This window comes from Heterodontus francisci, chromosome 5, assembly GCF_036365525.1.
Source record: "Heterodontus francisci isolate sHetFra1 chromosome 5, sHetFra1.hap1, whole genome shotgun sequence".
Classification (NCBI taxonomy): domain Eukaryota; kingdom Metazoa; phylum Chordata; class Chondrichthyes; order Heterodontiformes; family Heterodontidae; genus Heterodontus; species Heterodontus francisci.
The window spans coordinates 124,044,167-124,065,675 of NC_090375.1; the positions used below are offsets into that span (position 1 = coordinate 124,044,167).

Here is a 21,509-nt window from a genome sequence, read left to right on the forward strand (position 1 = left end):
CTGGACAGGCTGGGCAGAGGTCGAAGGAGCACCTGAACAGGCTGGGCAAAGGGCGATGCAGCACCTGGACAGGCTGGGGAGAGGGCGATGCAGTACCTGGACAGGCTGGGCAGAGGGCGAAGGAGCACCTGAATAGGCTGGGCAAAGGGCGATGCAGCACTTGGACAGGCTGGGGTGAGGGCGATGCAGCACCTGGACAGGCTGGGCATAGGGCAATGCAGCATCTGGACAGGCTGAGGTGAGGGCGATGCAGCACCTGAACAGGCTGGACAGAGGACGATGCAGCTCCTGGACAGGCTGGGGTGAGGATGATTTAGCACCTGGACAGGCTGGGGTGAGGATGATTTAGCACCTGGACAGGCTGGAGTGAGTGGTTATTACGGGAGTTGCCAAAATTGGGCAGGGCAGGGCACTTTCATGGTTTAAGTAAGCAGAATTGGGTTGGAGGTGGATCATAGGGAAAGCCCTATTGATCCATCCAGCCTTTCCCATGCAGACATAGGGCAGCCTACATACACCAACAAACCCTTCCCACACACTTTTACTCTCCTGGGAGAGGTGAAAAAACTGCAGGCCAATTTGGAAAATACTCCTGAGGTCTGTAATTCCCTGCATAGTTGTTCCGTTGTAATGGTACATCATACCACGAGGCCCAATTGGCGGGGCAAAAGTCCTAGGAAATTATATTGTAAGCAAATTCAACCATTACTTGCACTATTCCATAATTTCCTGAGACTTTTGCACTGCTCCCCCATTTCCCTCATGGAACAGTTGAAGAGCTAATTATCATAGCGCATCCCACAGTAGCGTAATGGTTATGTTACAGGACGAGTAATCCAGTCGTCCTGGTCTAATGACGTGGAGATGTGTTCAAATCCCATCATGGCAGTTGGGAAATTTTATTTCGGTTAATTAAATAAATCTGGAATTACAAGCTAGTATCAGTAATGGTGACCATGAAACTACTGGATTGTCATAAAAACCCATCTGGTTCACTTGTATCCTTTAAGGAAGGAAATCTGCTGTGCCAACATGTGGCTCTAGATCCACAGCAATGTGGTTGGCTCTTAATTGCCCTCTGAATTGGCTGAGCAAGCCATTCAGTTGTATCAAACCACAACAAAAAAGTCTAATAACAATAAACCTGGATGGACCACCTGGCAACTACCCAGGCACCGGACACGACAAAGGTACCGCAACCCAGCTGACCATGCAAAGTCGAGCTCACTAACATCTGGGGATTTATGCCAAAATTGGGTGACATTGTAAGGTATGATTCTGAGTATGACTATGTCCCAGACTCCTCCATCACCATCCCTGAGTATATCCTGTCCCACCAGCAGGATAGACCCACCAGAGGCACAGTGGTATACAGTTGGGAGAGTGTGGTCCAGGGAGTCCTCAACATTGACTCCAGACCCCATGACGTCTCATGGCATCTGGTCAAACATGGGCAAGGAAACCTCCTGCTGATTGCCACCTATCGCCCTCCCACAGCTGATGAATCAGTTCTAATCATGTTGAGCATCACTTGGAAGAAGCACTGAGGATAGCAAGGACACAGAATGCACTCTGGGTGTGGACTTCAACGTCCATCACCAACAGTAGCTTGGTAGCACTGATGCTGATTGAACTAGCCAAGTCTTGAGTGACCATCACACAGTCCTTGTGGTGACAAAATCCTGTCTTCATACTTAGGATACCCTCCATCACATTGTGGCACTACCACCATGCTAAATGGTAGATTCAGAACAGATCTAGTAGGTCAATACTGGGTATCCATGAGGCTCTGTAGGCCATCAGGAGCAGCAGGATTGTATTCTACCACAATCTGTAACTTCATGGCATTTTAATCATCTACCATTGCCCTCAAGCCAGGGGACTAAATCTGGCTCAACAAGGGCAGCACAGTGGCGCAGTGGTTAGCACCGCAGCCTCACAGCTCCAGCGACCTGGGTTCAATTCTGGGTACTGCCTGTGTGGAGTTTGCAAGCTCTCCCTGTGACCGCGTGGGTTTTCGCCGGGTGCTCTGGTTTCCTCCCACAGCCAAAGACTTGCAGGTTGATAGGTAAATTGGCCATTATAAATTGTCCCTAGTATAGGTAGGGGAATTCAGGAAAGGTGGGGATGGGGTTGGAATATGGGATTAATGTAGGATTAGTATAAATGGGTGGTTGATGGTTGGCACAGACTCGGTGGGCCTGTTTCAGTGCTGTATCTCTAAATAAATAAAGGAATGTAGCAGAGCATGCCAGGAGCAGCACCAAGCATACCTAAAAATGTGCCAACATGGTGAAGCTACAAAACAGAACTACATGCATGCTAAATAGCGGAAGCAGCATGCTATAGCCAGAGCTAAGTGACCCACAAACATCTTAGCCAGAAGTGCCAAGTGTACCAAGTTCCAATTCCTGCATCACAGATACCAATGTTCAGCCAATTCGATTCACTCAATATGTCAAGAAACAGCTGAGCGCACTGGATACAGCAGAGGCTATGGGCCTTGACAACATTCCGATTGTAGTGCTGAAGACTTGAGCTGCAGACTAGCTATTTCAGTACAGCTACAACACTGGCATCTACCTATGTGGAAAATTGCCCAGGTATGTGCTGTCCATAAAAAGGACAAATCCATTCCAGCCAATTACTGCCCCATCAATCTACTCAATCATCAGCAAAGTGAAGAAAGGTGTTGTCAACAGTGCTTTCCTGCGACACTTACTTACAAATATCCAGTTCACCGATGCTCAGTTTGGTTTCAGACAGAACCATACAGCTCCTTATTACAGCCTTGGTCCAAACATGCACAAAAATCAAGAGTACAAAGAACAGTACAGCACAGGAACAGGCCATTCGGCCCTCCAAGCCTGCGCCGATCTTGATGCCTGCCTAAACTAAAACCTTCTGCACTTCCGGGGCCCATATCCCTCTATTCCCTTCCTATTCATGTATTTGTCAAGATGCCTCTTAAACGTCGCTATCGTACCTGCTTCCACCACCTCCCCCGGCAGCAAGTTCCAGGCACTCACACCCTCTGTGTAAAGAACTTGCCTCGCACATCCCCTCTAAACTTTGTCCCTTGCACCTTAAACCTATGTCCCGTAGTAACTGACTCTTCCACCCTGGGAAAAAGCTTCAGACTATCCACTCTATCCATACCACTCATAACTTTGTAAACCTCTATCATGTCGCCCCTCCACCTCCGTCGTTCCAGTGAAAACAATCCGAGTTTATCCAACCTCTCCTCATAGCTAATGCCCTCCAGACCAGGCAACATCCTGGTAAACCTCTTCTGTACCCTCTCCAAAGCCTCCACGTCCTTCTGGTAGTGTGGCGACCAGAATTGCACGCAATATTCTAAGTGTGGCCTAACTAAAGTTCTGTACAGCTGCAGCATGACTTGCCAATTTTTATTATCTATGCACTCCAGTGCAATACTGAGGGAGTACTGCACTGTCAGAGGTACTGTCTTTCACATGAGACATTCAACCAAGGTTCTGTCTTCTCTCTCAGGTGGACCCACAGCACTACTTCAATGAAGAATAGATGAGTTATCCCTGGTGTCCTGGCCAATATTTATCCCTCAATTAACATCCCAAAAACAGATTATTTGGTTATTATCATATTGCTATATGTAGGAGCTCACTGTGTGCAAATAGGCTGCCAGATTTGCTACAACAGTGACTACATTTCCAAAAGTACTTAATTGGCTGTAAAGTTCTTTCAGATGTTCAGTGGTCATGAAGGGTGCATAACTGCAAGTTTTTCTTTTATTTCATTCATGGGGAGGTTAATGGCGAACTCCCATTTTTGTGAAGCAGCAATATTTGGGGATTTGCAACTCATGACATTTCCTTTCCTTACTACAAGTTGTGGGGTTTATTTTGCTTTGTTGGCAGGCACCGTAAACTCACTGTTGTTTACCCAGCAATTTCTGGGACAGTACTTTTGCAACAAATTGTGGTGTAAATTTGTCAATGGAGTCTGGGGAGCACAACGGTCCAACTTATGGCATTCATTGCCAATATCACCACTGCAGAAAATTCCAGGCCAAAATTCTTCTCTGACCCCTGAAGGAAATAGCAAGCCTCAGGGAAACATGAAACATACAAAAAAGTATTAGAAAACTGGTCCCATATGAGTTATGATACTTGCTTTTTTGATGAAAATTCATTGAAAATATTTGCATTGTAGGACCAGGAAAGCTGTTTGAATTCATGCAGAACAAAAGAAATGCTGCATTGTAGGATGAAGTATTCAAAAAGGACCTATTTGCCTGCTTGGATGTAAAAGATCCCTATTTGAAGAAAAGCATTGTGTTCTCCTGTTAATCAAAACAGTTTAAGAGTCCTTTATCTCATTACAGCAAATATAATAGAAATGTGTTTTGCTACAAGTGACTGCACTTCAAAAATAATGTATGGCTTTGAAGTGCTTCTGGATGTCCTAAATTATTTTACATATATGGAAGTTTTTCTTAAAACAGTCAGATAACAGGCAAACATCAAAAATCAATGTTTCAGTAAAATAGTTGTTTAATCTGAATAAATATCTCAAATATAAATTTATTGAGGCTGTTATCAAGTTATATTATAAAAAGTTGCTTCTAGTGACACCAATTACACTCTTGGTTTGTTACAGATGTAAAACACTCTTTAAAGAAAAACTGATTTCTTTTTCTTTTTAATTACAGGCACGCATTGTCAGTATCAAGCACTCCCAGGTCAGTTGCAGTGCATTTCGATGTAAAGCACCCTTTATTATGCTCCAACAGTGTATCTCAACTTCAACTCACAATACCACCCTGTAATGCACCAGTGTTGTATTTTTACTTTTTCTCATACCAGTCATTCTTAGATCTGAGTACCATTGTTAGTTAGCATCACATTAATGGCAGTTTTTGTGCTGTAAATCCATGTCCACTAGGAAGTGCATTGAAATTGCCCAAACTCATTTAACCTTTACACCAGCAGAGGAAACATTCTTTTTTTATTCGTTCCTGGGATGTGGGCGTCGCTGGCTAGTCCAGCATTTATTGCCCATCCCTAATTGCCCTCGAGAAGGAGGTGGTGAGCTGCCTTCTTGAACCATTGGAGTCCATGTGGGTTAGGTACACCTACAGTGCTGTTAGGAAGGGAGTTCCAGGATTTTGACCCAGCAACACTTCCACCAGACTGGGTTAGATTTAAAACCATATCTCAGAAATGAATGGCCAATATCTAGTCAACAGCCTCACCCTTTTCCCAACATGAATTTATCTAGTGCTCAAGTGCAGAAAGACATCTCAGAATACTTTACCATAAGGAGGAAGGGATCTGGTGGAGATAAAAGAGCAAGCTCCAAATAGCTTTCTGCCTCCACCCATTTCAAAACAAAAAAAAAATCACGGGGAGATACAATGCACCATGGTCACAGTCATAGAGTGTAATTTGTGACTTTGGTTTGGGCTGTTTTGGTGCTGTGGGAGGAACAGAAAATTAATTAGCAGAAATCAAATGAAGTTGCCGGAAAAATAATCAAGAATCTGGAAGGTAACAACATGTTCTAAGATCTTGGAGAGGCAAGGGAAGTTGGGAGATGGGATGGTGGTTAGTAAAAATAGATAGATTGAGATTTTGTTTTTGATGATGGGGTGAAGCTGCTGGTTTTGAAAGGGAGAGGTCAGTTCCCGAGGCGTTAAAAGGAGGAATTTAGTGAGAAAAAGGTTGAGGGAATAGGAAGCAAGTCACACAGCTGAGCTGAGATTTAAATGGGCAGTGTAACTGCACAATTGATCATTATTCCTTTAATATTAAAAATGTAAATGACATTTTAATTTTCAACAGACCAACCAAACCCAGCTTACCAAAAGCTACCCTCCATTGTCAGTCTGTTAGCAGACATGGGCAGGAAAATGTTTAAATGTATTTTGAAACGTACAGCAGAAGTTGAACACAGAATCTCATACTTTCACTTCCTCTACTGGAATGCAAGCTGGGCCTCAAGAAAAATCTGAGAACCTGCATGCTTATGGCATCCAGAATGAAAAGGCCCATACATGATACAGTACGTAACTTAATGAAGTGGGTCCAGTGACCTAGAATGAGGAAGATAATATACAATGGGAAAGTGAAGAGAAAGCATTAAGATAAAGCCATCTCACCAATTCAACAGTATACCTTTACCCATGTTCAATATACATACATGCACAGCTTGTAGTTTACAAAGGTAGTTTAATCCTTTATAATGCATTTATATGTGCATTTAGATAAGAAATTTCATGAAATTGTAGAATGGCTACAGCACAGGTCGCCATTCAGCCCATCGTGTCGATGCCAGCTCTGCAAGAGCAACTCGCCTAGTCTCACTCCCCTGCCTTTACCTCGTAGCTCTGCAATTTTCCCTTCAAATAGTTATCCAGTTCTCTTTTGAAGGCCTCGATTGAATCTTCCTCCACCACACTCTCAGACAGTGCATTCCAGATCCTAACCACTCGATGCATAAAAAAGTTTTCCTCATGTCACTGTTGCTTCTTTTGTTAAGCACCTTAAGTCAGCGTCCTCTGGTTCTGGATCCTTCAGACAATGGGAACAGCTTCTCCCTATCTACTCTGTCCAGATCCTTCATGATTTTGAACACCTCTATCAAATCTACTTTTAATCTTCTCTTCTCCAAGGTGAAAAGACCCAGCTTCCCAACCTATCCACATAACTGAAATTCCTCAACCCTGGAACCATTCCCATGAATGTTTTCTGCACCCTCTCTAATGCCTTCATATCCTTCAGAAAACAGGACACAATACTCCAGTTGAGGCTGAACCAGCATTTTATACAGGCTTATCATAACTTCCTTGATTTTGTATTCTATGCCCCTATTTATAAAGCCCAGGATTCCATATGCTTTACTAACAGCTCTCTCAACTTGCCCTGTAATTTTCAATGATTTGTGCACATATATCCCCAGGTCCCTCTGCTCCTGCACCCCCTTTAGAAGTGTACCCTTTATTTTATATTGCCTCTCTTCGTTCTTCCTACCAAAATTAATCAATTCACACAATTCTGCATTAAATTTCATCTGCCGCTTGTCCACCCATTCCACCAGCCTGTCTATATCCTCTTGAATTTTATCACTATCCTCCTCACAATTTACAATGTTTCCAAGTTTTGTGTCATCTGCAAATTTTGAGACTGTGCCTGGTACAGCCAAGTCAAGGTCCTTTTTATATATAATGGTTCAGAAAGGTATATGAAGTGGCAAATTGTAATGGGACAGTGGATTTAAACAGGGAAAGTTTGAGCTTAAGAGCTATATGCTCGATCAAGCTTTTCTCCCCGAATCAGGTTCGTTTCTTTTGTAAATATTTTACCTTATTTGGAGGATTCAATTTTGCTTGTGTTCATATTGGTTACCATCATTGAATGAATTCATCTAACGTTAGCCAGCTAACAATTTCAGTGAGACATTGTCTACCTTTCTAACTCTCCGAATTGCTGCCAGGCCCACAGTACAAACTAGCACACTCCCTGCTCTCGGCGTTACACTGCACCTGCTGTGTTGCTGTTTCTCTGGGATGCTACAGGTGAAGTATAAAAAACCCCTCGGTTCCGCCAAAGTCTGGTACCGCCACAAGGTGAGGGGATAAACTCTATGTTCAGACGGAGGACCCTATTCATTAACTTGCCGCGATCAATTGGGTTGAGGCGGGGCTCTTGGAGTAAGTGTCTTTGTGATTGGTGGTTGCCAGTGGCCAATGGTGTCTCAGTGTGTTTTGAGGTGGAGGAGGCCGTAGCGAAAATGGCGGTGGCGGTGTTCGGGATGAAATTGAGTGGTCGTTCAGTTATCCTGAGCAGAGTCGGGATGGCGACTCTGTGTCCAGCTGTTCGGACTCTTTGTGTCTTTAGTGGCTACAAAAGCTACTACATGACCTGGCTCTTGGACACCCAGCAACCGAAGAGTGCGGGAGGGTCCCGGCTTATTGGCAGCCGCACAAGCGCACAGGTAGAGTGAGTAAGTGAGGGTGGGTGGCCGGCCAGCCAGGCCAGAGGAGGGATGCTGCAGGGCGCAAGAGTTGTTCAGTACTGTTGTAATAAAAACAAGAAATGCTGGAACCACTCAGCAGGTCTGGCAGCATCTGTGGAAAGAGAAGCAGAGTTAACGTTTCGGGTCAGTGACCCTTCTTAGGAACTGACAAATATTAAAAATGTCACAGGTTATAAGCAAGTGAGGCTGGGGTGGGGCAACAGATAACAAAGGAGAAGGTGTAACAAAAACAAGAAATGCTGGATTCACTCAGCAGGTCTGGCAGCATCTGTGGAAAGAGAAGCAGAGTTAACGTTTCGGGTCAGTGACCCTTCTTCGGAAGAAGGGTCACTGACCCGAAACGTAAACTCTGCTTCTCTTTCCACAGATGCTGCCAGACCTGCTGAGTGACTCCAGCATTTCTTGTTTTTGTTTCAGATTTCCAGCATCCGCAGTATTTTGCTTTTATTTTAAGGAGAAGGTGTAGATTGGACAAGGCCACATAGCTGAGCAAAGGCAAACAATATGTTAATGGTGTGTTGAAAGACAAAGCATTAGTACAGAAAAGGTGTTAATGGACTGAATATTGAACAGCAGCAAGTGCAAACATGAAAAAAACAGTGGGTAAGCAAGCTGAACAAACTAAGATGAAATGAAATAAATGCAAAAAAAGGTTGTAAAAAATGTAAAAAAGAAAAGATAAAAAAACAACTAAAAATGAAAGTAAGATGGGGGGCTGTCATGCTCTGAAACTATTGAACTCAATGTTCAGTCCGGCAGGCTGTAGTGTGCCTAATCGGTAGATGAGATGCTGTTCCTCGAGCTTGCGTTGAAGTACTGTTCTGGGTCAGCTTGCGTCAGTACTGTTGTTCTGGGCTCTGGCTCAGCACTCCCGCAAACAGTAGTCGGCATCGCTTCTGAGCACAACGAGGGAATGCCACGGGCACCGGTGAACAAACTGATTTTGGGAAGTTTTTAAAAGGCATGAAAGTGAAAAAATGTAAGAATTCCCGTGGGGTGGAATACAATGGCTGCAAGATTGGCTATTGATGGAGTGGAGTAAGCAGGGGTGAAGAAAATATTTCTATCGTCAGAGGAGTGGAGAGTTAGACTGTGATATAAGACTGGAAACTATTCCCTAAATAAGGTTGAACGATCCTGTGAAGCGATTTGAAGTTGATTAATCATAGAATGGTTACAGCACAGAATTCTGCCCTGGGACCAGCATCTTGAAGTTGATTTGATGGGACATGCGTTGGGAGAGGAATTGTCCACAGAGGTGATTAGAGAAATTTTTGGCAAGGGGTGGCCCAACAAGATAATATTTACTAATGTTGGGAAGAGCTTAAACTAGCTAGGGGATGGAAAACTGAGTGAATTCAGAAGGAAGAGAAGCAACACTGGAAATAGAAGGCAGAAAATTAGTAGGCAAGTATGGAAGGGTGAGCAAACAGACTCAAAAATAGACAACAAAAGAGTTAAGCGATTAGGGGTATATACTAGGAGTAAATAGTGAATTAAACAGATGAGCTGGGGGCACAGATTAGCCACTTGGAAGTATGATATAGCAATTTCTGAAATTTAGTTTGAAGGGCTGGAATGGTAGCTCAGCATTCCTGATTACAGGGTTTTCAGATGGGATAGAGAGGGGGTTGTAATGTTGGTTAAAGGAACAAAGACAGCTGTGAGGAGAGATGATATGGTAGAAGGAGCACCAAATGGGTAGAATGGAGGATTGAAAAAGGGGCAATCTCAATGCAGGGAGTAGACTGTAGACCCCTCCAAACAGTCAGAAGAAGAGCCAATATGTAGACAAATTGCTGAGAAGTGCAGAAACAATAGGGCAGTAATAGAGGATTTCAACTATCCTAATATTCACTGGGATAAATTCAGTGTAAAAAGTACAGAGGGTGCAGAATTCTTAACATGTATTCAGGAGAAGCTTTTTAGCCACTATGTAGCAAGCCCAACAAGTGAATGGGCAGTTCTGGCCTTAGTTTTGAATTAATCTGGGCAGATGGGAGGGCATTTTAATGCCTCCCACTGGTTTGGCACTGATTTTCCTTCAAGTAACTATACCCAGTCCACTTTCGCCAGGTCACCTTTCAGCTTCTTAAAATTTGCCATCCCCCAATTTCGAACTCTTACTCCTGTTTTATCTTTGTCCTTTTCCATGATTATGCTAAAACTTACTGTATTATGGTCGCCCACTGTTACTTCCTCCACTTGCTCGGCTTCATTACTGAAGACTAAATCTAGAATTGCGCCCCCTCTCGTTGGGCTTGTTACGTGCTGGCTAAAAAATGTTCTCTTGAACATAGTTCAAGAATTGTTTCCTCTGTGCCCTTCACCCAGTTGATAGTGGGGTAGTTGAAATCCCCAACTATTATTGCTCTACAGTTTTTGCACTCAGAAATTTTCCTACATATTTGTTCTTTTCCCCCTCTCTCTCTCTATTTGGGGGTCTATAGTACACTCCTAGTAGTGTGGCTGCCTCTTTTTTATTTCTGAGCTCCACCCGTATGGCCTCATTTGATGATTCATTTAGCAGATCATCCCTCCTCAAAGCTGTTATTGATTCCTTATCGAATAATGCTACACCCCCTCCTTTTTTTAAAACTCACTCTATCCCACCTGAAAACTCTACATCCAGGGTTGTTGAGTTGCCATTCTTGCCCCTCTTTAAGCCAAGTTTCCGTTACAGCAACGATATCATGATGCCAATTCAGTCAGGAGAAGTGTGAAATATGTATTAGGGGAGGACAAACAAGGCAAGCGCATATAGAATAAATGGTAGGATTGTGAAAATTATAGAAGACTCTATGTCTAGAGATCCCCAAAGCTGGCATGAAAGATAAGATGGTTAAGAAGGCATGCGGAATACTCTTATTGGCTGAGGCGTGGAGTATGAGACTGCAGCTGGAGTACTGAGTAAAGTTCAAGTCGCTGTATTACGGAAGCATGTGATAACACCAGAGAGGAGATTTACGAAGATGTTGCCAGGAATGGAGATTTTTAGTTATAAACAGAGATTGGATAGGCAGGGGTTATTTTCTTTGGAACAGAGGCGGCTGAAGGAAGATTTGAAGTGCATAGAATTATGAGGGGCCTAGATGGAGTGAATAGGAAGGACCTATTTCTGTTAGCAAAGGGTAAAAATCAGGGGGCATGGAATTAGTGATTGTCAGAAGGATTAGAGGGGAGTTAAGTATTTTTTCCACCCAGAGGGTGGTTGGGATCTGGAATTCAATGGTTGAAAGTATGGTAGAAGCAGAAACCCTCATCGCATTTTAAAAATATTTGGATGTGCACTTGAGGTGCTGTAATCTACAGGGCTATGGACCAAAAGCTGGATAGTGGGGCTAGGCTGGGAAACTCTTTCGGCCAGCAGGGACACAATGGGCTGAATGGCTTCCTTCTGTAATCTATATCTATGTTTCTATTTGAGATTTTTGTCGAGGAAGATAGAAACATTGAAAGGTTATAGGAAAGGTAATGGTGTAAATAAAAACAAAAAGTGCTGGAAATATTCAGGTCTGGTAGCATCTGTGGAGAGAGAAGCAGAATTAATGTTTCAGGTCGATGACTTTTCATCAGAACTGGCAAAGGTTAGAAATGTAAAATTAAAAAAAAATAAAGGGCCAGTCATGCTCTGAAATTATTGAACTCCATGTTCAGTCCGGTAGGCTGTAGCATGCTTAATCGGTAAATGAGGTGCTGTTCCTCCAGCTTGCGTTGATGTTCACTGGAACACTGCAGCAAGCCCAGCTCAGATGTGGGCATGAGAGCAGGGGTGTGTGTTGAAATGGCAAGCGACAGGGAGCTCGGGGTCATGTTTTTGGACTGAGCGGAGGTGATCTGCAAAGCGGTCACCCAATCTGCATTTGGTCTCCCCAATGTAGAGACCGCATTGTGAGCTGCTTCACCTGAAAGGAGTGTTTGGGACCTTGGATAATGAGAGAGGAGGTAAAAGGGTAGGTATTGCACCTCTTGCGCTGTCATGGGAAGGGGACAAGGTGTCTGGGGTAATGGAGGAGTGGACCAAGGTGTCGTGGAGGGAACGATCCCTGGTGTAAAGTTTGAAATGTTCTGTATGTGGGCGAAGGTAATCTTGGTGATAGGAATGAAATTGGACTTAAGCTTGGCTCAAGATCAAACAATGCTAATTTTGCATTTTGGATTTGGGTTGAGAAACTAGCCAAACATTAATTAGCTTTTTATTCAAGACATCTGTTCATTTCCAGAAAGTGGCTGTAAACTGAAAAAAAATGCTTCAGTACTGTTACAACATTTTCCATTCAAATTTGGATTGTTTCTGCAGTAAGAATTTTGTGCATTGTAACACTGGGTTGAAGTTTTGTTGGTGGAAGCATTGTGGAGCAGGCTGCCGGTAAGGTAATTCATTTGGGGGTCAATTAACAACCTTTTTAAAAGGATGCTGGTATAATGCATGTTGAGATGAGGGATTGTGGATTATAGAGGGCAAAATAAAAGCGCAGCTTGATTTTTTGCAGTAGAAGGAAAGAAGCTTGCATTCCTTTAAAAATAGTGGCATTTGAAAATTCGAGTAGTCCTACAACAGGTCTAAAGGGGTGGACTTAATGGTCCAAATGGCATTTTATTTTTGAAAGTAACAGTCTGGAAATTCCTATGGAAGGCCGCTGCTGCCTATTCAACTTCTGGTGTCTCACATATGTATCTGATTCTGAGATGATAAAGTGCCATGCTGTAATGGAGCCATTATGCTGGCCAAAGAGATTTCAAATTTTGGAAACCTTAAATCCTGAATCTCAAATTTGCTCTTTCCTAACAGCAGACAATCACTGGTTAATTGCCATTGTACTGACATATTACACACCTGTGGAATCTCCCCAGTATCTGATTCCAGCAACCTATGTATGTATGCATGCATGATGCAGGTGCCCTTACCATTGGACCTAGCCCTGATCTTGCATCTTTCTCTAGTTTTTCCCCTATCTCCCCATATTCCCTTTTCTGGTTCTCCTCATGCCCCTTTCCACTCATCTTGTCCCGGAGGCCTACTGCCTGATCCCTTGACCCTATTCTCACCAAACTGCTGACTACCCAATTATTCATCCTGGCCCATGTTAGCTGATATTGTTAACAGTTCCCTCTCCTCAGATACTGTCCCCCTCCCCTTCAAATCTGCCATCATCACCCCTCGTCCTTGCAAACTACAGCCACATCTGCGACCTTGCTTTCCTCTCAAGGCCTTGAATATGTTGACTCTGAAATCTGTGTTTCCTGTATCTCTATGTTTGAACCTCTCCAATCAAGCTTCTGCCACAGTACTGAAATGGCTGTTTATCGAAGTTACAGATGACATCCTCTGTGATTGTATTTGTGATAAACTCACTCTCCTCATCCTTCTCGATCTGTCCTTGGTCTTTGACTGGGTTGACCACATAATCATCCTCCAACTCCTCTCCATCATCCAGCTGTGTGGGACTGCCCTAACCTGGTTCCATTTTTATCTATCCAATCATAGTCAGTGAATCACCTGCAATGGCTTCTCTTCCCTCTCCTGCATAGTTATCTCAGGAGTGCCCCAAGAAACTATTCTTGGCCCTCTTCTATTTTTCATTGACGTGCTGCTCCTCGGCGAAATCATCTGAAAACCCATGAGGTTCCATGTGTGCGCTGATGACACCCAACATTACCTCACCACCACCGGTTGAGCCTTCCACTATCACTGACTTTTTCACACTGCTTGTTTAACATTCTGTCCTGGATGAGCAGAAAATTCCCCCCAGCTAAATATTAGGAAGACTGAGTCTACTGTCCTGCCACAAACTCCATCCTTCTGCCTGGCAACTGAGACTAAACCAGACTGTTGGCAACATTGGTATCTTAATTGATCCTGCAATGAGCTTCCGACTACATCTGCGCCATCACTTAGACTGCCTGTGTAAAATCGTCTGATTCCACCCCTGTCTCAGCTTATCTTTTTTTATTCATTCCTGGAGTGTGGGTGTCGCTGGCAAGGCCAGCATTTATTGCCCATCCCAAATTGCCCTTGAGAAGGTGGTGGTGAGCTGCCTCCTTGAACTGCTGCAGTCCTTGGGGTGTCTGCTGGTGAAACCCTTGTCTATGTCTTTGTTACCTCTAGACTTGACTATTCCCGTATGCTGCTGGCTGGTCTCCATCTTCCTTCCACCCTGCAATAATTTAAGGTAATTAAAAACTCTTCTGCCCGTACCCTAACTCACATCAAGTCCTGTACACCCATTGTTCCTGTGCTTGCTGATCCATGTTGGCGCTCGAAGCAACACCTGATTTTAAAATTCTCATACTTGTTTTCAAATCCCTCCATTGCCTCACCCCTCCCTGTCTTTTTTACCTCCCTGGTCCTAAAACCCTCCAAGATATCTGTTGCTTCAACTCTGGCCTCATTCTCATCCTCGAGTTTAATTGCTCCACAATTGGCAGCCGTCCCTTCAGATGCTGAAGCCCTAAACTCTGGAATTCCTTCCCTCAATCTGTCCTTCTTTAAGACGCTCTTTAAAAGCTACCTCTTTGACCAAGTTTTTGGTTACCGGCCTTAACATCTTATGTGACTCAGTGTCAGATTTTATCTGATAATGCTCCTCTGAAGCGTCTTGGGTGTTCAAGGCAATATATAAAAGCACATTGCTGCTGTTGTACAGAAGTAATTCCTGCAGGTAATGTCATCCTGCCAATCCCACTTCTTTTGGTACTATCTGGAGGAGTGTGGATGCAAGAAATACTGCCCCCCCCCCCCCCGCCTTATGTAATACCAAGCAAAATACTGCAGATGCTAGAAATCTGAAATAAAAACAGAAAACAAGAAATGCTGTAAAGTACTTTGACTCAACATTGAGTTCAGCAATTTCAGATCGTATTCTCTGCCCCTATTTTCTGAACAGCAGCTATTGGCAATGATTCTGCTATTCTCATTTACACCTCCTCTAGAACCATTTTTTTTTTGTTTCTTGTTCCATTATCATCCTCCTTTTGCCTTGCACCATCATCCCTTTTGTCATTTATTCTGTCTTGCCTTCCACTCTATCATAGACCTGTGTTGTAAACATCTGTAGTGGTGATGCCAACCTAGCTTAAGGGAATTCAAGATATGAATTGCCATATTACAATGTCATTTAAATACATTGGCTTAATTATTTTCCTACTGTATATTGGTACCAATATCCTAAATAAACTAGTGACATTTGATCTCTGAAATGTTTCTAGTGCTGAACTAAGAGCAAAGACTAATGTAGAGCAGGAGAGACTGGGATCAGCAGTTACTCAAGATTAGTGCCAGAGCAGGAGCTGAAAAAGAGGCATGGCAACCTCAGTCAAAGCTTGGTGCAGTAAGATGTATTATTCTGAGAATGAAGATACATTAAGGCATTAAGGAAAGGATGCTTTATCGTATGTCTAACCTGCAAATGTTTGCTGACAAGGGGGAGAAATTAGCTTTTTAAAAAAATAACGAAAAATTCCATTCCCAAGCGCACATGTCCTCCGCTAAATGAATAGATATAAAACTGGGGATGAGGTGCTAGTGACTGAGATTTTAGTATCTAACCACCTTTTTATTGAAGTTGAAAATGTATTACTTTATCCTAATTGTCCAGTTCTGTACAGATAATACAAGCACTTTTCTTGTGTGTGCAGATTAACCTTGCATTCAGTCAACCTTTTCGCTGCTTTTGCTCTGATGGAAACACTGTGGAGGGGCGATTAATTTACACTGGAAACTTGTCCAGAGCAGTACTTGGTGAGAAATGAAATCTATCTTGTTTTTAACATTATTTCCAAATATTTCTAGATTTAGAGATGAAAACTATTTTGATTATGAAGTTAGCACGTTTTTTCTTATTTCAAATATCTTTTATTTTATAGGGGTGAAGTTCTTCTCCTATTCATCCAGTATTTTCAGTTTGTGTATGATGCCTTATATCCTCTTGCAGTCTGGACTTGGAATTCAGAGCCCTGCACTACAAACAGCTTTCTGTGGCATAATGGGATTTTTTACTTTTTTAAGTCCTATGGTATTGCACCTCCTCACCAAAGGTTACGTGGTTCACCTATATCACAATGCGAAAACAGATAACTATACAGCAATCACTTACAATGTTCTCCTTCAGCAAAAGAAAACTGTTTTCCATCAAAAGGATGTGAAGGTTCCAGGAGTCAGCAAGATGTTCACCACATTTTATGTAGACAAAAAGTCACTGCTAGTAAATCCAATGCTTTTCTGGCATCCAAGTGACTATAGTCACCTAATGGGTTATGATCAGCCCTTCTCCTTTAATTTGGATGAACTAAAAAAGTAATAGGGGAAAGAAATGAAGATAGGGAGGGGGAGGTTCCTTCTACAGTTTGGGTTTACACAGTAAAACTTGTTTCCTTGGTCTTGATTGTTGGTAGTCAGCTAAGTGCTCCTTGTTCAACCAAAATGTATAAAATTAACGAGGAATTCCCTGTATGTACTAAAAGGAAAAGAAAAATCTTGTAGGTACTGGAAATCTGCAATAAAAACAGGAAATGTTGTAAACACTCAGCAGGTCAGGCAGCATCTGTGGAGATGTTAGGTTGGCATTTCAGGTTTATGACCTTTCATTGGACAGATCTGGTATCTAAGCTGCTGAGTGTTTACAACATTTCTTGTTTTTATTCCCTTTATGTACTGTTGTAGTAATACATTATATACAAATTACTTTTAGTATTTTTTGCCTGTATAATCTGCAACCATTTGAAGCTGTTCAGTAGAGAGTACTTGTTGTCATTGAGAACTGACTTGAGTCTCCTCCAACTTTCATCTCCTCACATTGACCATGAACCAAAAGGATATGCAACCAACTGCACCCCAGCCTCTGCCGTTGTTGTTTTGAACTAGTTGCTGGAGGGTGGGAGCGCAGCCTGGTGATGACCCACTATCTTGTGTCCCTTGCTTCTATAAGGAAATGTCTGGTTGAGAACTGGAAAATAATGACAAGATCACTGCTCCCACCTTATTTTGTTTTGCTTCTCTCTCCACTCTTTGTGATTGGGAATTCCACATAGGTGAAAGCTTCAGACTTGTGACCACAATGGCACCCAAATTTGCGACCAATGAGATGCTAAGAAATTGCTGTTCAGTGCATTGAAGAAATATCTTGTGTTGGCTTTCATAAATTGTTGGAAATGGTCTACACATTTCTAAAATACCCTAAAATAAAAGCAAAATACTGTAGATGCTGGAAATCTGAAATAAAAACAAGAAATGCTGGAAATACTCAGCAGGTCTGGCAGCATCTGTAGAGAGAGAAGCAGAGTTAACATTTCAGGTCAATGACCCAGTTCTGATGAAGGGTCACTGACCTGAAACATTAACTCTGCTTCTCTCTTCGCAGATGCTGCCGGACCTGCTGAGTATTTCCAGCATTTCTTGTTTTTATTTCTAAAATACCCTGTCCATCCAATTCCAGTTTCTATAAAATATTAGCTTGAATAGTATAATAATTGTCAAGAGGGAGAAACAAATACCATTTGTTTCTATTGCACAGAAATCCTGTTCTATTATATTTTCCTGAAGATCAACTATTAAATGAGTGGCAAAAAGCATTTATTTATTAAATCCTGTTCAGAAATGTATATAGACCATTTCTGATTCAGTTTGTGAATGTCAACAGATAATTGACAGACTGAAAGGCAATTAAGAGTGTCCCATTGGTCAGTAAATTAAAGACCCTCCAACTTGTCATCCTTGGGATGAAGACTGATTATGCAGTGAATGTGAAAAGCGAACCAGTTTCATTATTGGAGTAAAAGAAAGATGTACATTTATATAGCACTTTTCCTGACCTCTGGATGTCCCAAAGTACTTTACAGCCAATGAAGTACTTTTGAAGTGTAGTCACTGTTGTAGGGAACGTGGCAGCCAATTTGCACACAGCAAGCTCCCACAAAATATGTGATAATTACCATATAATCTGTTTTTGTAAGATTGCAGATAGAGGTGCAGTTTACTATTCAACAGATTAGAATGTTAGGATTCTAGTTTAAAAAAAAAAATGTGGAACAAGCTGACAATCTTGTGACCAGTAGACATTGACAGTGCGTTGCGCACAGGTTTAACAGAAGCTTCCATGACCATTATATGCATCCAGTTCTTAATTCTGAATGTTACTTATTTAACACGACTTAGTCTGTGAACTTAACCAATCAAATAAAAATTTGTCTATGACACATTTACTAACCAAATAGATTTCCAATGACTTCTAATTTCAGTGGAACAAAGTGTATGGGATTGGTAATGATTGATATTATAAGGGGTAACTCTCTATAGTTAGCATCACCAGTTAGTACTTACAAATTCATTTTTAGAATTATTTAATATATGTCCCTCTCGATTTCCTCCCTTTGCAGGTTCCCCAAGCTTAACAAGATCTACTAATATCCATTATAAGCTCACCGACTCCCACAGCTACCTTGACTACACTTCTTCACACCCTTCCTCCTGTAAGGACTCCATTCCATTCTCCCAGTTTCTCTGTCTCCAACGCGTCTGTTCGGATGATGTAACCTTCCACAACAGCGCTTCGGATATGCCTTCCTTTTTCCTCAACCAAGGATTCCCTCCCACTGTGGTTGACAGGGCCCTCAACCGTGTCCGGCCCATTTCCAGCACCTCTACCCTCACCCCTTCCCCTCCCTCCCGGAAGCGTGACAGGGTTTCCTTTGTCCTTACTTTCCACCCCACCAGCCTCCACATCAAAAGGATCATCCTCTGCCATTTCTGCCACATCCAGCATGATGCCATTACCAAACGCATCTTCCCCTCTCCTGTCAGCATTCCGAAGGGATTGTTCCCTCCGCGACACCCTGGTCCACTCCTCCATTACCCCCGACACCTCATCCGCTTCCCATGACACCTTCCCATGCTATCGCAAGAGATTTAATACCTGCCTTTTTACCTCCTCTGTCCTCACCATCCAAGGCCCCAAACACTCATTTCAGGTGAAGCAGTGATTTACTTGTACTTACTACTTTCAATTCAGTATACTGTATTCGCTGCTCACCATATGGTCTCCTCTATATTGGGGAGACCAAACGCAGATTGGGTGATCACTTTGCAGAACACCAACGCTCAGTCCGAAAGCATGACCCTGAGCTCCGGTTGCTTGCCATTTCAGCACCCCACCCCTGCTCTCATGCCCACATCTCTGTCCTGGGCTTGCTGCAGTGTTCCAGTGAACATCAACGCAAGCTTGAGGAACAGCATCTCATTTACTGATTAGGCACACTATAGCCTACCGGACTGAACATTGAGTTCAGTAATTTCAGAGCATGACTGGTTCCCTTTTTTTCTTCATTTTTATTTTAGTTTGTTCATTTTTTTTTACCATGTGCCTGTGTGGAACCTGAGGTGAGCCACCCTCGGACAAGGGTGTGGGTTTGCCTGGTCAGTATGTTTCTCACACTAACTGTTCCTTAGGAATGTCATGTCTGGGTGATGAGATAAGAAGAGTGTTGTTGAAGCATAATGTCTCTTTCTGTTATTGCGCTGTACCAGCTGCAAGGCCAATGGTGAGATAGATATGTAAACGAAGGATGAAAATTACTGTATCTTATTCGTTTAGAGCAAAAACTGAATTGTAATATTATTGGTGCTTTAGAATGCAAATTAAGGATTGAACTATTGTTGTAAGATTATTGGTTGCAGAATAATATAATTGCCATTGTTTTACTGAAATTCTTCAGAACATTGCACTGAGTCTTAATGTGAGCTCTACTGTGTTTGTTCTCCTTGTGCACAAGTTAATAAAAGTCGGTTGTGAGTACTCCCCGTGCCAAGTCTGATTATTCCACAACAGTTTCTTGGAGGTTCCACCGAGATGACGAACCCCCGGAGTGCTAGCACGGGAGAATAGCGTGGTGCCTCGCGGGTCAACAGCTCTATGACCGCGGCTGCCTGATTTCGGCATTACGAGGTTTTGACCAAGGAAACGCACACGCTCACCTGTGTAGCACTACTGGGGTAAGTCAGAAGAGTTTGAGGGAGGTTCGAGGCCCCGGCCTGACGTCAGAAGTTGAGGGAGGTTAGAGTCCCCCTCGGGGTTAGAGTTCCCGTTCGGATCCGGAAAAGTTTGAGGGTGGTTAGAGGCCCCGTCAGAACCAGGTCGACGAGATTGGTAGGTAATTCGGAAGCCGGCTGGCAAGGTAAAATCTGATTAGCTTTTGTTGTAATTATGGGAAATTCGTTAACAAAGGGGACTGGGGTCCCCCCCCCCCCCCCCCCCAAGGGAACACCTAATGCCTATATGTACATACATTATGGGCCTGAAAGCATTCTATATGTCCCGAGATGGGTGAAGTGGACGCAGGGTAGGGAAAAGATGTTCCCGCCCGACGGTACCTTTTAATAAGGACCGAATTGAGAGTTTGGGATGCGTTTTGGGGGAGATAGAGAAAAGTGGCAAAAAGAACATAGGTTGGTCTGCGTATCTCAACTGGCAGAGGGAAATGCAGAAGCACTTAGATGAGTCGCGGAGGAAGAGTCAGGAAATTGCACGAAAGTCTGAGGAAGTGAGACGGGCACCCAAAGCCAGGATCCTGGTTGCGCAAACACAAAAGGGGCGGTTCCTAAGATGTCTGAACCTCCTGTTGAGCAGGAGGAGGAAATTTCAAGTGAGTAAAAACAAGTTACTGTGTCTTTTGATTCGAATGTGTGAATGTTGGAAGCTTCCATGAATGTGGGATGTGCAGCTTGTGTTCTGTAGAACCGACTGTCGTTAACTCTTTGTTGTCTGGCCTTAATGATGAAGGAATGTGTCTGTTACTTTTTCTATTTTTACACGTGTATATTTTGTGGGAACCTATTTTGGTTGTGAATTAGTTGAAACCTGACATCGGGACAGGGAATTTGACAGAGATTTTGGTATTTTGAATTCAGAACCCATTACAGGAATCAATTTTCTAAGTTGTTTGGAATTGAATGGGTGCGAAAAGTGATTGTTGAGTATATTAATTTCAATTTAAGATTGTGCACCCAGGAATGGGATATAAAATTAATTAAAGCATTGTCAGGGCTAACCCATGTGGCCTATATGGGAAAGGGGAGATATTGCTTAACCACCACAGCGAAGGAGTACCGGTATGGACATAAACGGACTTGCCGGTGAGCAACAGTACATTTTGGTTCAACCCACAAATACCAACCCGAGTAGGGAAGATGGAGTTGGTAGAGATACATAAACAAAAGACAGAAACGATAACTGTGGCAGAAAGTATTAAGGAGGATTTGACAAATTACCTCCGGGAATATGAATATACTATTCAGCCATTGCCCACACGCTTGGGTAAAGAGAGACAGCAGCTAGAAGTCATTGCTGTAGTGTACTACAATCTGGAACAACAGTTGAAGAAGCTACTAGATGAGATTGACGAGATAAATGATTCAAACTGGTGGGAGGACTTGTGAAACTGGGTTTCAAATGTGCAGATGCACCCCTGGTTTAGAATTATCTCCCATGTCCTGATAG

At 42.9% G+C, this 21,509-nt stretch overlaps 1 protein-coding gene across 2 annotated transcripts; it reads left to right on the forward strand.

The window, feature by feature from the left end:
* The first annotated feature begins 1,642 nt into the window (after positions 1 to 1,642).
* On the forward strand, positions 1,643 to 17,287 carry tmem70 (transmembrane protein 70). 2 transcript variants are annotated; one of them, XM_068032057.1, is made up of 4 exons: positions 1,643 to 2,603; positions 4,694 to 4,723; positions 15,658 to 15,760; positions 15,886 to 17,287. In XM_068032057.1, the coding sequence occupies exons 1-4, from the start codon at positions 2,586 to 2,588 to the stop codon at positions 16,317 to 16,319; spliced, it is 585 nt and encodes a 194-aa protein (XP_067888158.1). In that variant the 5' UTR covers positions 1,643 to 2,585; the 3' UTR covers positions 16,320 to 17,287. The 2 variants fall into 2 exon arrangements, with proteins under 2 accessions (XP_067888158.1, XP_067888157.1); XM_068032056.1 differs by lacking the exons at positions 1,643 to 2,603; positions 4,694 to 4,723 and adding an exon at positions 7,759 to 7,977 and having other exon boundaries at positions 15,886 to 17,286.
* The last annotated feature ends 4,222 nt before the right edge of the window (positions 17,288 to 21,509 follow it).

Bases quoted from the DNA above. Each gene is read 5' to 3' on its own strand.
- tmem70 (XM_068032056.1), top strand. From the start codon at position 7,774: ATGGCGGTGGCGGTGTTCGGGATGAAATTGAGTGGTCGTTCAGTTATC. The intron at 7,978-15,657 runs GTAGAGTGAGTA...TTGTGTGTGCAG, and splicing joins GCAGCCGCACAAGCGCACAG to ATTAACCTTGCATTCAGTCA. The intron at 15,761-15,885 runs GTGAGAAATGAA...TTTATTTTATAG, and splicing joins CTTGTCCAGAGCAGTACTTG to GGGTGAAGTTCTTCTCCTAT.